Source organism: Barbus barbus (assembly GCF_936440315.1).
Source record: "Barbus barbus genome assembly, chromosome: 36".
NCBI classification, from domain to species: domain Eukaryota; kingdom Metazoa; phylum Chordata; class Actinopteri; order Cypriniformes; family Cyprinidae; genus Barbus; species Barbus barbus.
In genome coordinates this window covers 6,014,372-6,030,821 of record NC_136714.1, presented here as the reverse complement: position 1 = coordinate 6,030,821, position 16,450 = coordinate 6,014,372, and the positions used below count along the sequence as shown (strand labels likewise).

General features: G+C 40.0%; 1 protein-coding gene across 1 annotated transcript; it reads right to left on the bottom strand.

The window, feature by feature from the left end:
• Positions 1–534: 534 nt before the first annotated feature.
• On the bottom strand, positions 535–11,802 carry LOC306856206 (fibroblast growth factor receptor 4). Its single transcript, XM_079395312.1, has 20 exons — positions 11,230–11,802; positions 10,113–10,294; positions 7,894–8,075; positions 7,668–7,806; positions 7,174–7,437; positions 6,978–7,067; positions 6,721–6,887; positions 6,507–6,630; positions 5,610–5,800; positions 5,373–5,511; positions 5,089–5,282; positions 4,839–4,984; positions 4,631–4,752; positions 4,436–4,546; positions 4,162–4,352; positions 3,378–3,500; positions 2,985–3,055; positions 2,595–2,732; positions 2,407–2,512; positions 535–2,319 (listed from the first exon to the last, which is right to left on the bottom strand). Exons 2-20 carry the CDS (start codon positions 10,201–10,203, stop codon positions 2,143–2,145), a joined length of 2,766 nt encoding a protein of 921 aa, XP_079251438.1. The 5' UTR covers positions 10,204–10,294; positions 11,230–11,802; the 3' UTR covers positions 535–2,142.
• Positions 11,803–16,450: the final 4,648 nt, after the last annotated feature.

The window sequence follows — 16,450 nt, the reverse complement described above, 5'->3', positions numbered from 1 at the left end:
AACAAAAATAGGGGCTATCCCCAGAAATCACGGACATCTGGTCACCCTATTTTATGAAAAAATGAAGTAGGAAGCCAGAGCTTGATGCAGCTCATGGCATTTGGTAGACTGGCTTGGGCCTTTGCCCTTTGGCTAAAGATGCAAAGATGAGAGACTCCCACTCTTTGGTGGACAAGCTCTTATCTAACCAAGACCAGCTGGCTGAGATTGTTTCCATGGAGAGACAGACACATTTGGACTAGTGATAGTTGTCCTGCTTGTCTCTTAATGGATTGTTACACATGAGATAAGTCAGTGATGCAGTAGATATGCGTCTAAACTTTTAGAGGGAGACACTGAGGTGGGATCAGTAAGTCAATCTGCATGATTGAAGATCGAAATACAAACAGTTTACAATATAGTACAAAAATATAGCACGAAATAATGTGTTGATTTGATGTCCGAAGAACAAATAACTACCTTGTTAAATAGAAATAAAGATCTGAGACATTTTCTGCAATTTGATCACATTCACACAGACAATATGGGCCAGTATTTTAAATTATACTTTATTTACTATAAAACGAACAATAAACAAATAAATTAAATATTTCTAAAATAACTCTCTTGAGGGGAAATTTATAATAACATTGTTTGATTGTTACAATGAGGAATACATAAATGGAATGTCATATGGTTTATAATTTCATACACAAAAATGTGTTCTTACAATTCTGGAGGTGTTATGGACTGCTTACGCGTTTGATTCTTATTTAGAGGTCATACATCACTGTAGCTGCCTGAAAAGAAGATTGAGCTCTGGTGATAAATCGAATTGAATAGTTCTGCTCACATTGGGGAAATCAATTCGCATACTCATTCGGAATATGCGCACCAATTGTCCCAAAATGTGCCCAAAGGGAACTGTAGGAGCGTCCCTGGCTAAGAATGCAGAGTACAAGGTAAATTAACTTGAAAAAAGGCATTGGCTTCTTATCAGCTTGTGGGATGAGGTTTTGCATTCCCTGAAGGACATTGCTGAGTTTGTTTAGAAAGGCCAGAATTAGCATGTGTATATGAAAAGATGCAGGATAAAGATGGGCAGCTGGAGCCATTAGCATAATAAGGGGCTTTCTCATTTGCACACAGGCCTTAGACAGCCCCCCAATCACCCTAGCCAGCAGTCACACACATTACAGCTGCATGAGACCATTGTCCACTTAGGCCCATGCCTGGACCCCGCAAACAAACTGGAGTGGTTAAAAGGTTAAAGCCAAACAATGGAGGATTCATCATTTGAAATCAATCAATATCAAGGCATTTCACATTCAGTTGAGTCCTTTTCTTCTGTACAGTGCTGACAATGGAAGCGATGCGATGCAGTTTGAATGAGATGAATGGTTGGGGAGAAGACCACGGCAAACCATGCTTACCAAACGCTGAGGCATGAAATGAACAGAACATCAGGAAGTTGAGTGCTCAGAGGTTTAGCCTTGACAGTGTACAATGGTACGAGCAGCGAACAATAGCTATTGTAAATGTGTCAATGAAATGAAGAATCATTCAGGGATAGCTTCAGAACAGATTTACATAATTTCTTCACCTAAGTAACACCTTCACTTTATATCATTTAGAATAATTTATAAAATGTAATTGTCTTCTGTAATGATATGTACATAAAATATTTTAAGGTATTCACAGGAAATAAAAAATCTGGCACTTTGCTGCCACTACAGCAATTTTTAACATGCAAGATCCTGAGATTTAAAACAGTTCTTTAAATAAAAAAAAAGTAGAATAATTTTATATAGAGAGATATTTATCTTTATCAATGCTATCTGCTTTTTATATCAAAATAAATGTTCTCTTTAAAAAAGAAAAAAAAAGAAAAAAGAAATCTGGTTTGAAAACACTCTTGTGTGCTGCTCCAACATAGCTTTCTACATACAGCAGCACCCATTCAATAAAAACTTTATGCAAAAAAGCTCATGACCAGACTCGGTCCTGTTTCTCTGTGAAAATTACCAATCACCAAGTTTCATAGTGCCAAGCATTGTTATAATGTTCTTAGGCAGAGCAACAAAGGTGAAAATCCTTGTACCGCTTTTCATAAAAGTGTTTCCAAGTAAGATCTGATGTCCATAAGCTTGTGCCCAAAAAGGACTATCGCATTGTCGTCTTCAGGTCCATCCGAGAGCACACATCGTGGTAGCCAATAAGGCATGGGTCAGTTGACATAGCATCATGGGTAAACACGGAATCATTGTCTGAAGCGCAAGAGCTGGAGGTGTCCTCACAAGATGGGGAATACTGTTCGAAAGGGGTGGACAAATCCAGGTACTGAAAATGTAAAAATACAAATGGTTTAGAGGTTTGGGTATAAAACAAGACTCTAGGACTCAAACTATTGCCAAAATAGGTGTTTACCTCATCAGAAATGGACACCAGCACCCTATCAAGTTCTTCTACAAGCTGTTTGAATGTTGGTCTTTGTGTTGGTACCGCATGCCAGCACTCTCTCATCTTCATGTAGCTATAAAAGCAATTTAAATGTAAGTACATAACCTTGAAGACTGACGTTAAACATGTTTTTGAGCGAACAGATTGATGCTTACAGTTCATGGGTGCAGTTGGAAGGTTTGTCCATTCGATGACCTTCCTTCAGCAGCTTAAAAAGCTCCTCTACTGGTATCCCAGGGTATGGTGATCCTCCCAATGTGAAAATCTCCCACATCAAAACTCCAAAAGACCAACTGTGGAAACAAGAGACCAAAAATGTCATTGCATCACGTAGGGTAATCAGCTTGAGCCATACAAATTCAATCTTCTTGTTGAGAAAATTTTTTTAGTCATCAGGCCATATATTTTAGCCGTTAAAAACATCCAGCATCAGGATTAAACTGTACTGGTACATTCTGATAAATCCGAACGGGCCGACATTCCAGCCAGGGAGATCCCTATTCAGCTGATTCTTTGGCATAGCTGTAATGATTAGCCAGACTTACACGTCGCTCTGGTGTGTGTAGACTCTGTCAAACAAGGCTTCTGGTGCCATCCATTTCACTGGCAGACGTCCCTGAAATTGGAAACAACAGGGCTGTGAGTGGGACAGTTAGCTGCCACAAAGGCTGAGCCAAAGAACTCCACTTCCTTTTGATCCACAAAAATATGACTGCCCACTCCTTGCTTATCCCCGCCCCCCTTTCCCTAATCATCTTCTATTAAGCTGTCTGCCAATCAGCATGGACACATTACACATCTGTCTTTAAAGGCATTAAGTTATTAAACGGGCACAAACAGGGTCATACAGCCCTGCTTACAAATGGGATGTCTTCAAAATAGCAAAAAAAACGTCTAGCTACAGTTCTAATATAGTTTTGAATTGAATTGTTACTTACATTAGTGGTTTTTTTGTAGTAGTCAATCTGATGCACTCCTCTTGCCAAACCAAAATCTGCAATTTTCATCACATTGTTCTCTGTCACAAGAACATTCCTTGCTGCTAAATCTCTGTGAATGCACTGTTGAGACAAAAAAACAAGAAGAAGAGATTTCTATTTAGTTGAATTGACCCAAACAATGTTTTGGTGATTCTTTTCCACTTCTGGTAAGTAGATAAACATGTTCAAAGTGAGTCTAGAGTTTTGTTCCCGCAAACCAGATGAAAACCCAACAGAAATGACAAACTACTTTCTATATGAGGAATGCTGTCTGAATCAACATATAGTGAGCAACATTAGCAAAAGTTTAAACAACCCCAACTTTATATAGACTTGGACTACACAGAGCTGGTTTCTGATGTAAATGCATGTCATTAAGTTTATTTTGGTTTTCATTTTAAATAGTTAGTGGTATTTGAGGATTGAAAAAGAGGACAAAAATGGCCCCTGGTTTGTGGCCCTTAATGGAGGGGTTTCAGACGACTGCATTCTTAGCAGGCCACAAAATACGAGTAATACAATCCAGTGCACAGGCGGGTCCGAGCGCCTGCTTGCTAACAGATTTATGGCAGTGCTAAAAAGGACAAAGCCCACATAGACAGGATGGACACAGTGGTAAACACGACACAACACCACTCCACTAAGGAATGCTTGGCATCACGTGTCAGACAAAGGGATGTGTTGATAAGATGTGGGGGTCTGCTTTCAAAACGAAGCTAATTGAGCCCTGCGAGCAACTTACTCTTTTGGAGGCCAGGTACTCCATGCCTCTTGCAACTTGGTAGGCACAGGAAACTAGGTCTTTAAAGGTGAGCTGTTCTTCAGGAACCTTGGTCACATCAAAGGTGTAGTCCACGCCAGGAGGTCGACGTGCTCTGAGATATTCCCGTAGGCTACCCTTAGATGCATATTCAACCAGCACATACAACGGACCTGAACCAGAAATATACATTGAAATTAAGTCAAATGGCCAAATGAATTTGTGCAACCATGAGATGCCACAGTGTTTAACTTACCATCCTGTGTGCAAACACCAAGAAGATTTATGATGTTCTTGTGCTTGTCCATCACCTTCATTAGCTCCATCTCAGAGATGAGGTCTGCCAGGTCTTTGTCAGTTGCATCGTCTGAAAATGACCAAATAATCCTTCTTAGTCTGCAATTCAAAAATGCTCAATACTTAAATACAATGGCTAAAAGCACAAATGTACCTTTTAGCATTTTAACAGCTACAGTTGTTAGTTGATCTTGATTCTCTTTGTTTATCCCATAAGCCTCAGCTCTCACCACTTGACCAAAGCAGCCCTCTCCAAGTGGTTTACCTAAAGTCAAACTGGCACAAAAGAATTCAAATAAATATTTAGTTTAGCATCATATAAAAGGAAATTTTTTACAGCTATGGTTGCTGGTACTGCTCACTTCTCTCTTGGAAACTCCCAGTCAGGGTCATAAGGCAGTTCAAACTCCATAACTCCAGCCAGCATTGGGGAACAACTGGAGGAAAGACGAGCCACCCGCATCAATGACGCACTTGATTTTCCAGAAGAATTGGACTCCACTGAATACTGTGATAGGGTCCAAAACATACAGGATTAGAATCCATAAAGTTCTTTTGAATAGCATGTTCTTGGGGAATTTACATGAGGTTTGTTCAGAAGTGTTATCTTACCTGTCTGCGTAGAGGAAATTTGGAAAGTTTCTGCACTGGGAGAGTATCAAAAGGCTCCCGACTGGGATGAACCTGCATTCGGCAGAGGACCACTATTACAATGGCCATTACCAGAGCCAGGAGCCCAGAGGCATAGATGATGATGTCAGTGTACTTGGCTTCCATAAGGTCCATCTCCTTGGCCACATCCTCCTCTGTGGAATTGACAAGTTTTCATTACTTGTACCTCTGAGTCTCAACCCATTTTTAGGATTTGTGTCATAAATGTGTCTATACAAACCTACCTGATAAGACCGTAAGCCAAGCAGACTGATGAGAGAAACCAATAGAGTTTCCCGCCAAGCAGGTGTATTCTCCTGCATCCTCCATTGTGATATTGGTAAGATACAAGACTTCAACTTCAGACATGTTCAAGCTTCCTGTCTGAAAAGTTGGAAGAAACAATCAACTTTTTAATGCTTGTTCTCTCCACACAGATATGTTTCACCTTTGGAAAATATAATGGATGACTTGCTAAATACCTTCACAATCTTCACGTAAGGAATGCCATCAGGCCCATAACGGCTGCCATTCATCTCTATGTGCTTTAGCCACTGGATGTGAGGCTGGGCATCACTATAGACTTTACACAAGAACTGGGCATCTCCACCCACTATAGCTGTAGTGTTTTTGGGTAAACCAGCTTGAAGGATGGGCCTGTGTGGAGAGCGTTCTGAAAAAAGAAATTGGAAGGTCTTTACTTTTCTACACTATATCTGTAAGATATTTAACCGTTCTTTCAAACGTTCTCAACATCCAACAAAATAATGTTGCCTATGAAAGTTGACATTCAAGAGCATGGCACAGGGATAGACAAGCGGCACTTCCAAAGCTGATCAACGCTCACTAATTAGTTCCATTAAAGGATTTTTAGAGCCAGGCCCATGTGTTGGGTTGCTTTGAAGTTGATGGGCTCTTTATTCCCTGTTCTTTCCCCCTGCCTGCTAGGACAGAGCAGTTGACCCCACGCCGGAGTCTTAACAAACAGGTCTGTCACAGGTCAGGTAGAAAATTGGTCTGAACGCCTCAACCCACAGCGCTTCCAGGCACGTACCATACAGACTGATGCCAGCCCCAACTCCACATTCTCCCGCTGTGATGATATTTATTGCCCTCTTCCAGTGCGGAGCTTAAATATCTGTACAGACATGTACAGCCCCGAGTGAACCCTGGTGCCTGTGGTGTAGCACTGTGCCCTGTGGCTCTCTCTGAGGTGCATTTGGTGCCTGTCTCGCTATGTGACGCCACTGAGCTGCTGGTACAGGATCTCACTGATTTGATGTTTATTGCCTCTGACATTTGCTAAGCATGGCAAGCCTGCGATGACTCCTCGTGGAGCCAGGCGGCTGTCTAGAGCAGGCAATCAGAAGCCCTCTTACCCAACACATCCAAGAGGTAGGTGTGAGCGATGGACCCATATTTGTTCTCCAACACACAACTGTAGTTCCCACGGTCTGATGGAACCACGCTTTCCATGACCAGGCTCCAGTGCTGATGTCGTAGCTATGAACAGAAAATGGTGATACTTTTGTTGAGCATGAAGTGATACTTAATATATTGGCAAGTCTACAAAAGACAAAAATAATCTCCCACCTTGATGCCTCCGATCCGGTGCTCTCCTCTGAATTCTCTGCCATTCTTTAGCCAGCGAATAGTGGGAAGAGGGCTCCCTGTGGCAGGGCAGCGGAATTTGACAGTGTTTCCAGCTGGGACTGCGTAGAGCTTCTTCTCCATCCTTTGAGTGTGAGTCCAGTATGGTGCTAAAACGTAGAAACCAATGACACATTTCAAGCTATCACTCTAAAACTGAAATGCAACTGAATGCAACTGAACTTGCAATGAATACTAACCTCTGGAGATGTAGACCTGGTCATTTTCGGTCTCAGGACCAGCATCGTCAAGACCATTGTCCTCATCGTCATCTCCTGATCCTACAACATCTGTAAAGAAGCATTAAGTTTTCAAGTTATTACATGAGCATTCAATAGAAAGGTTATTATTGAAGACTACAAATCTGCTTAAAGGTCAGCATGTGGCAGAACCTACCTGCCACTGTGATAGTGAAATTGCGTTGAGCCTCTTTGGTGCCACGTAGCATACACACATACACTCCCGAATCTTCAAAGGTGACATCAGCAATCTCCATGACTGCTGCCCTTATCTGGATACGGGCATTGTGTTGCACCCGTACACCACCCTTGAACCACTGGACAGTTCCAGGACGATTTGTATCACAACGGAGTTTTATTACATCTCCAAGCTCTAGGAGTAGATGCTCTGATGTTTCCTCAGTTGGGTCCTCAGAAATTTCTAGGACAAAACATGAAAAAGAAAGTTACTAATGGCAACATTATCACACTAAACTCAAGTTTACTTCTTAAATGCGACCTTTCAACTCTAGTGGTCAGTTTTGTCCTCCTAAATACTCATAAACCCGTTTTCATGGCAATATAACACCAATGGCTGACCTGGCTGACCCGTCAGAGAATGACAGAAGATCTGCTCTGATGATGAGAAGGTTAGATGATGATATGGCTTACCTGATAAGACTTCCACCCAGGCAGAGCGAGTAATTTGACCAACTGAGTTTTCCGCTTTGCATACATACTCCCCAGCATCTTCCATGGTGACATTCACTAAAGGAAGAATGTTGACTTTGGAGAGGTTCTCAAGAAGAGGCTGCAGGGGGAACAAATGTAACATTACTCCCTCTTTCCTGAAGACAGAAAATATGCATAATAGAGGATCTTTAAATCACTTTCTCACCGTAAGCGCTGTAAGAATTGGTGATCCATCAGGCCCCAGGCGATTGCTGTCCTTCTTGAACCACTGGAGACGTGTTGAGGCTGGCTGGTGGAGTTTACACACCAACTTCACATGTCCTCCAACCAACACAGTAGCATTCTCAGGAAATCCAGGAATAAGAATTGGTCGTGAAACTCGGATATCTGGCGGAACGGAGAAAGGAAGGTTTTGAACAACTACTACTGTAATTAGTCTGTAGTATAAACCACATTTAATAAACACATCTAATTAACATAACTTCTCGCTAATTGCTAACTAGAGCCTTTCTCACAGAGATCACCACTGTTTTGGAGCAAATCAGGCAAACAAAGCCACAAACAAAAGAGAGAACAGAAACACAATTCTCAGCTGAGAATGACCTAACTTTGACTTCACAGCAGTGTTCCTTGCGGCCCGGAGGTGAATGTGATTTTGAGCGTTTGAGTGAAGAACGCTCCCTACCCAAGCAATGTCACCTCCAGCACTGAAGCATAACATTCTTCCACCAATACACTAATGAACTTCACTGAATAAAACTAGGGCCTGGCCGGTATCTGACCCTGAAGAGGGTGTGAATGGTCAGCAGGAAAATAAAGGACGAGCTAAACAAAACACACAAACACATGCGCACACTAAAAATAGGCAAACTTTACATAATAATATGTATCTTAAATACATATTTTGTAGGGAAATATATAATTTTTTGAGATTTCAGGCCCATGCAGTACACATTTTTAGGTTTAACGGTATCATAAGTGGGTGATTTGCAATCCTGAAGTGTCGTACACTGCTAATGAACTACTGGAAAACTACCTTTCCTTTTTGAAACTTTGAAATTTTTATAAAGGCCCTTTAAAAATTTGCATACAGTAAAATGTTTATTATAACCTCTGAAATCCACAAATGATTCTAGTGTGATTTCTGAATTGGAATCAAGGCATTATATTACTTAACTGCAGATAAATCATATTATTACTATGAAATGTTCATATTTGTACTCCCCCCCCCCTAAATAAGTTCATTTTTGCCTCTTCTTGTTCTTTTAGCTCTGCATTTCTCACTTGTCTAGGTGGCTTTGTCCATTAAAGTATTGCAGTTGTCAAATGACTTTAATTTCTCCTGGCAGGAACTTAGTGAGGCGTTGTTGGGCTGCACGACAGGGGTTTCAACCTTTATCGCCTTCCTAGCACTGTTTGTAGCTCACAAGTGTTCAGAGAAAGATGCTTTTAACGAACACTTTGCCCCAGTCTTCACAAGGGTCTAAAGTCTTTAAAGTCGTGACGTATTGTCAAGTATGGTGACCCATACTCGAAATTGGTGCTCTGCGTTTAACCCATCCAAGTGCACACACACAGCAGTGAGTAGTGAACAAATGCACACACACATACACACACACACACACCGTGAACACACACCCGGAGCAGTGGGCAGCCATTTATGCTGCGGCGCCCGGGGAGCAGTTGGGGGTTCGGTGCCTTGCTCAAGGGCACCTCAGTCGTGGTATTGAGGGTGGAGAGAGCGCTGGACATTCACTCCCTCCACATACAATCCCTGCTGGCCGGGGACTCGAACCCGCAACCTTTCGATTACGAGTCTGACTCCCTAACCATTAGGCCATGACTACATCTGTTCCCTTCATTCTCTAGAACTCAGAGCGGTGCACTCAGGCTAAGCATATCAACAGCCCAACACAAAATGCGACATAAAGCTTATGGCTAATACTGTGATTTAAAACATATGTATGCATGAGGCTTTATCACACAAAAAAACTCCAGAATCCAACTCTGTGAAAGTCTTAATAGCTCTCGGAGATAATCAGATACCTTCCTGGCTGGTACAAAATATAGACAACCCAGTGTTTGTACAATTAAATAGGAGACCCATCTTTCCCACCCCTCCTAGCATCCCACAATCCCCTGTTACTGGCACTGGGCCAGACAGATTTACACTTCCGAGCCTCGGGGCTTTGGCAGGATCAGGTAGCACTGTTTATGGCTCAAGGAAATACTGGGATTGTTTTACTCTCTAAACGATTACATCCTCTCCAACTTCCCCTGGACTTAAATTCTTCACGATCAGCTCGGCTCTATTTATCATATATTGAATAATTCATCATATATTCCAACCATTCATTACAGAGGGTCAGATTATGGATGCATTATGAATTTTAAAAGATAAAAATGTATCATTTAAATCCGTACCTTTTGCCCGGACCTTCCCGGATGTTATGCTTCTTGAAAACACCAGTTCCGTTAAGCAGACGATAATGAAAACCTTAAAGATGCTCAACATCTTGCTAAGGTAATGCTTGTAAGTGTGGGAGACAGCTGGTCAGCTTCAAATGCTGACTCCAGGCATTGGCAACCTCAGTGTAGTCACAAACCTGAGAAAAAAAGCAGAGCTGATTTACAATTCACAGATACTATTGTGAAAGATGAACCTTTAAAATGACATAAATGCATAATGCATTGCACATCCCAACCTTGCCCACCAAACCACATTTGAAAATGAATGGCCTATTGCACATCTACATCATGTTGGACATTGTCTACGTCCTTCATGGACATGAATAACCCTCTGCTACAAATGCTCAGCAGTTAAGGACAGTTTATGAATGGGACCTGTACAACATGCTTTTAATAGGCAGTTTCTATATAAACCCATGAATTGTATCCGGAACATCTAAGATTGCAACAGATAATTTTCCATATATATAGTATAGATATTAAAGCAGGCTAATTTAGAACTTTTAAACATTTAAGATATTTAGCCACAATTCATGTAGACTACAATGAAGAGATTACAACTCCAAATGTGTTTGTAAAATACTTATTTTGCTCAGCATGAGAGATAAATAAGACCAAACGCCAAGCTCTCCGGGTACGAGGATACACAAGTGTTCTCAAAACATGCGAGAATTTCACACTGAAGTGAGAGTTTGGTTAAGCTAAATAAATCCATTTACAAGTGTGAAACCACTTGGTTAATGAAAGTCATTCTGAGCGCAAATAAACCTAAATCCGACCAGAAACAAAAATATAGCCTATACATAGCCTAATTATGAATGGAAACCAGATTTGAACAAGATGAATGAATAATAATGTGTATTTCACGAATAAAATTATACGCATTAAATTAGGGAAATTCAGACTAAACACTAGGCTATTTAATTTATAAAACTGATCACTGCAAGTCCTTGAAAAATGTTTCATTTTCAGTTTAATGTATCTGAAGCAACTGATTATTTAATAAATATCAATAAAAATAATATTCATACAACTAATCTGACCCCAGTTTTACCGCAAATAATAATTGTACCTATTTTCGCGTGTACTTCGCACGGTGCGTGTTAGGTTCGATCAGGTACCAGCAGTTCTTAGTGCCCTCGGATCTTGTTGGCCCTCGAGACATTCATGTGTCCTTTTTTCCTCGCCGTTCCAGAGTTATTTATCCTTGGAAATCCAATAAGCAACTTTTGAGAAAGTCTGAGTTACACTGGTAAATCCATAAAAATAAAACCAATAGGCTGATAGTACAAGGGAAGACTACTAATCTTCAGATTCAAAGTCCAGTGCTGCTTTCCTTTGATGAGCTTCTCCGTGTCTCGCGCTGTGCTCGTGAGCGCTCCCGAGTCCAAAAACCAATATATATCCACAGAAATGAACGACACGAAGGTTTTAAACCGTTTCCTTTGCTTCTCAAAATGTAAAAAAAACAAAAAAAAAAAACACCCTCCTGCCTTAGATTGTGTTAAGGAAAGCATCCAATACCAAACACATTGTAGCGTCCCTCTGTCTTTTTCACATGAATAATGTGATTTGTGCGTAATGACAGTGGAGTGGGGTTCAGCTCCCTCTCTCTCTCTCTCGCTTGGGTTCCTGTAGAATGATTCGCTCCACACAGTTTAAAACTGAAGTGCCGCGGAGTCTCTATCTGACAACTCACTGCTTACACTCTGGGGCAGAGCAAAAGTCTCACTGGCAGTGGGATACAGCAGCACTCTGAGGGGAAGGTTCACAACAATGGACTAAAACCAGAGGGAGAGAGGGGGAAGAGGGGTGTTAAATCCCCCACCCACAAAAACAAATCCCCCAGCAACATATGCTATTTATTAGATAGATAGTGGGATAGATAGATAGATAGATAGATAGATAGATAGACAGACAGACAGACAGACAGACAGACAGATAGATAGATAGATAGATAGATAGATAGATAGATAGATAGACAGACAGACAGACAGACAGACAGACAGACAGACAGACAGACATACAGACAGACAGACAGACAGACAGACAGACAGATAGATTTCAACAGCTGTAAATGACACTTAATCACTTTTATTTCGAGTTGCTATTGCTTAAGTAGCACATGTAGCTATAGTCTATTATACAGCTGGATAAAGTGAAAGCTGTAAGAGAATTGATCATGGCCAAGGTCCCGGGACTGTGCAGGTGTTATAATGAACTAAAGCCGAGGCGGAGAGAGTGAGGCTTACGAGGCGGATTTAAGGGAAACACTGTGTTTGAAATGATCCCGTTTCTCTCATTCATCAACGGTTTGTGTGTATAACAAGTCCAGAGGAGAAGCTCTCTCAGAGTCTGACACCTTTCATTTTACACACATCAAGTGCACATTCATTTCACCCGAATACGTCTAACTGATAAAGATGATCAAACGAGTTATGCTGACCAAAGCCTACACATCACTCATGGAAAAGAGAGAGAAAAAAAATACACATTTAACTTAAATCCCTGTAAAATCCTGTCATAGCATGATATACAAGGAACATTTTTGAAACTAAAAACACAAAAATCCAGTTATATTAGATAATACATTTTAACAGTAGAAAGAATATTTAGCATTCTCTACAAATCATTCTAAATGGTCCTTATATTTAGAAACCGTGCCAGACACAGTTGGCCAGGAAGAAGTGTGCTGCTCAGTGTACTGTCGCCTTCCAGCTCTTTATGTACAAGTGCACTGTTGCACGCTGGGCAGAGTGGCTGCCTTTCTGCAACTTGGATGAATAAAAGAGAGATTCTGCATATTGAAAAGCTTGTGGTCTCCTGTCTTTTCTTCGATTGCTTCTGTATCTCACTGTCCATTCCGCTCTTTCCCTCTGTCTGTTTATCAATTACTTTTTCTAACGTGATCCTCTGGCCTCCCTAAAAAACTGCTGACATTCCCCTGAACAATGCCAGATTTTCCCCCACCATCGTCCTCAGCTTGTGTCTCCAAGACCAGGAATTAAAGCACACTGGAGCAACAATCGGCCCCTCTCCCAAATCCCACTGCCTGGTCTTTGTTATAGCCTGCTGAATGTGAATGCCCCATTAAAGCCTATTATCTGAATCTTCTTCGTGGCCCTGCAGATCCACTTCTAACCGTACCCTCAAAAGAACTCTCCCCCCAAAGCTTTGGCTGACCAAGGTAATCAGGTATACAAATTATTTCACAATTATATCTAGTGTTTAGTCCTCAGAAATGTATATATAAAAAAACAACCATGAACAACAACACAATGCAGATTCAACATATATATATATATTTTTTCAGAATTAAAAGCCCAAATGAATAAATTAACATCAAAAATGGAAGCTGCAAATGAAGGTCATGATGGGTAACAAGCTCAAGAGGGCAGTATGCTGGGAAGAACACCAATGACTTCAGCCATTAATAATTGCACATAATAATTTCACTCTCAACTATGCAAGGAATCCATGGCTTGAAAATACAACAAGCAGGAATTGTGTGCGCTCAGAACAAAAAAAAAAAGAAATTGTTGAACAAATGAGTGCTATCAGGAGACAGGATCACACTTCTCCGGTTTTTCGTAATTTTGAGTCTGCAAAACATTCTTTTTCTGATTTCAAATTCCTGAGCATTGAGAGAGTTCTTGTGCATAGGAGAGGTGGTAACTGTGATAGAAAATTGTTACAAAGAGAGTTTTTTTGAGTTGAAATCATTAACCCCAACAGGATTAAATGAAGAGATGGATCTTGCATGTTTTTTTGTAAAGGGAAATTGTTGGCATGACAGTTATCCCTCATTGATTAAGATCAGCTGTCATTAATTTGCAATTGTACCTATATAAGTGTGGTGTTGCTTTTTTTTTGCCTCATGAGCACTGAAGAGAGCATGGGCTGAAACATCGCTCTGGTCTGGTTTTTTAATACACTTTGCACTTTTGTCACTTTTTTACACTTTTGCATATGGAAAATTCAGTTTCCCTCCAATGAAAAGACCTACACTTCCAGTCATATGCATGCATTTTGATAGGATGTTATTGCAGCCAGTGTTGATGTTTATACTACATTATTCTACCTAGTTGTTTGGCCTAATGTGATGCAGGTGGGTCCAAAGTTCATAACGGTGTTGGGCAATACACAAGCAATTACAAGCGAGTGTTTGTGCAAGCAGCTGTCTTAACATTACTGTATTGCATTCCAAAATGTCACAGAGAACCTCAGAATGGCATTACACCAGAATATTAAAGCATATTCCGAATTTTAAAAAGTATTTTGGACTTTTACTATTCACGGTTTAGTTTAAGCTTTAATGTGATTGTCCCTGTTAATGCCAATCCTGAAAGCAATAGAGCACAGTAATGTATGACACACTGATCATAATGCATCAAAACGCATGTTTATGACACTTCAAGCCTTTTTTACGGAGGAAACAACTCATACTTCTCTAGTGCAAGTACTTTTTAAACCAGGGAAAATTTCTAAAGATAAATAAAAACAATGAAGAAAGTAAATATATGAATAAAAATGTAATTCAATTAAGTTCAATGATATGACATTGCTGTGTTTTATATAGATATAGATAGATATTTGATATACATATTGTTAGATGATAGATAGACAGATGGATGTATAGATGGATAGACTTATATACACATTTTATAATATATGGTATATAAAATCACATTAGAAAGAAATAAAGCAAACAAACATGCATTTATCATTTGAAATATAATTAGCTTTATATATATAAAAAAAACAAAAAAATCCATATTTGGGGAGTCATTAATGAAAACATCCCTGCTCTAGTGTATTGCAAAGTCAAAGGTAACGCTCTGTTTGAGAACCACATTCCCATCATGCATGTTGGCAACAAATCAAGAGCAACATTCTCCTTTTCCTCCCCACCTCCTTCTTATCTCATTACATTACTGATACGCTGGATGGTCCTTACGCCTCGGCCAGCTGGGAGGCCTGAAAGAGTCTGAAGTATTGATAGTTGCATAACTATGCTAATGAGCAGCCCCACTGATGGCTGTGATAGGGGAGACAGCATTGTGAATAATTAGCCAGGGTTGCAGCCAATGAGTGGCCTAGTAACAGAGCATGTGAATGTAAGGTGGGGCTGGTCGCTCATTAACTGCATCACTTGTTGGTCCCAGGCTATTGTCTCATGTTTGTGTTAATTATTAGCCAAACCAGGCTAGACAATGGTATGACAGAGAGGTCTACTTTGTAATGCAAGTTGACTTCTGCTGCCAAAACATATTCTGCAAGGGTCACACACCCAGCTGTTTTTACAGAGATGGATATCCCGGCAGCCACTGTTTTCATTGGGTCCCTCTTTTTTCTTCTCTGGTTTTCTCTTTTTTCATTAAAGATGAGGGTAACTTTAGATGAACCTTCCCTGAACTCCACACTATTGATGAATCGGATAGAATGTGTAAATGATTTCTTAAAGAGGGAGCATATGTGTTAATCAATGCATGTGATTATCAGATGTTTCAAGTCGCCAGGAGTAATTAGAAATTGAAATGAATCTTCTTCACATTTAAAAGAAAAATCTGTTTGAAGAACAACGACTTCCTTTAATCGTTATTTTGTGACTAATTTCAGTCTTAGATGTTTTAGTTTTTAAAATCTTTAAGATAATAAATATCCTATTGACCTATAATTGTTCATTCTAAAATATAACATCATTACACATTACACTAAAAATATGCTTTTTGTATTAATATATAATTTAAAAATGCATTTATTCAAATAAATTATATTTCATTTGGAAGCCATTGTGCATTCAAACTGACAGTGATAAAGAAACAAAGTTTATTTAATACAATATAATACAATGTAATATGATAATCTCTTTATTTTCAACATTTCCAAAACTAAAAACACACACACAAAAAAGACGGACGGACGGACAGACAGACAGACAGATAGATAGATTAATTTTTTGGAATGATCAGAATTTGTAGGTCGTATTTTTATATGAGGCAAGAAAAAAATTACAACAATTCTCCACATTAATGTTGCAGAGAGAATTTCAGTGGGTTAGGCGTTAGGTTAGTTAATCATTATTTAAAACTCCAATTCTGTGAGAGTGAATTAGGTGAATGCATCATTGTCTCATTAAAACAATCCATTGTGTAAGTGTAACAGCTCTTCTCAAGAGGCAATTCACACTCTCACTCCAGACGCTGATATAGCCATGACAGGTACTTGCATACAACATATCGGGTCTTATGCATACGCACACATGTTTTTGTGCATGTCTGATTTATTCTGCA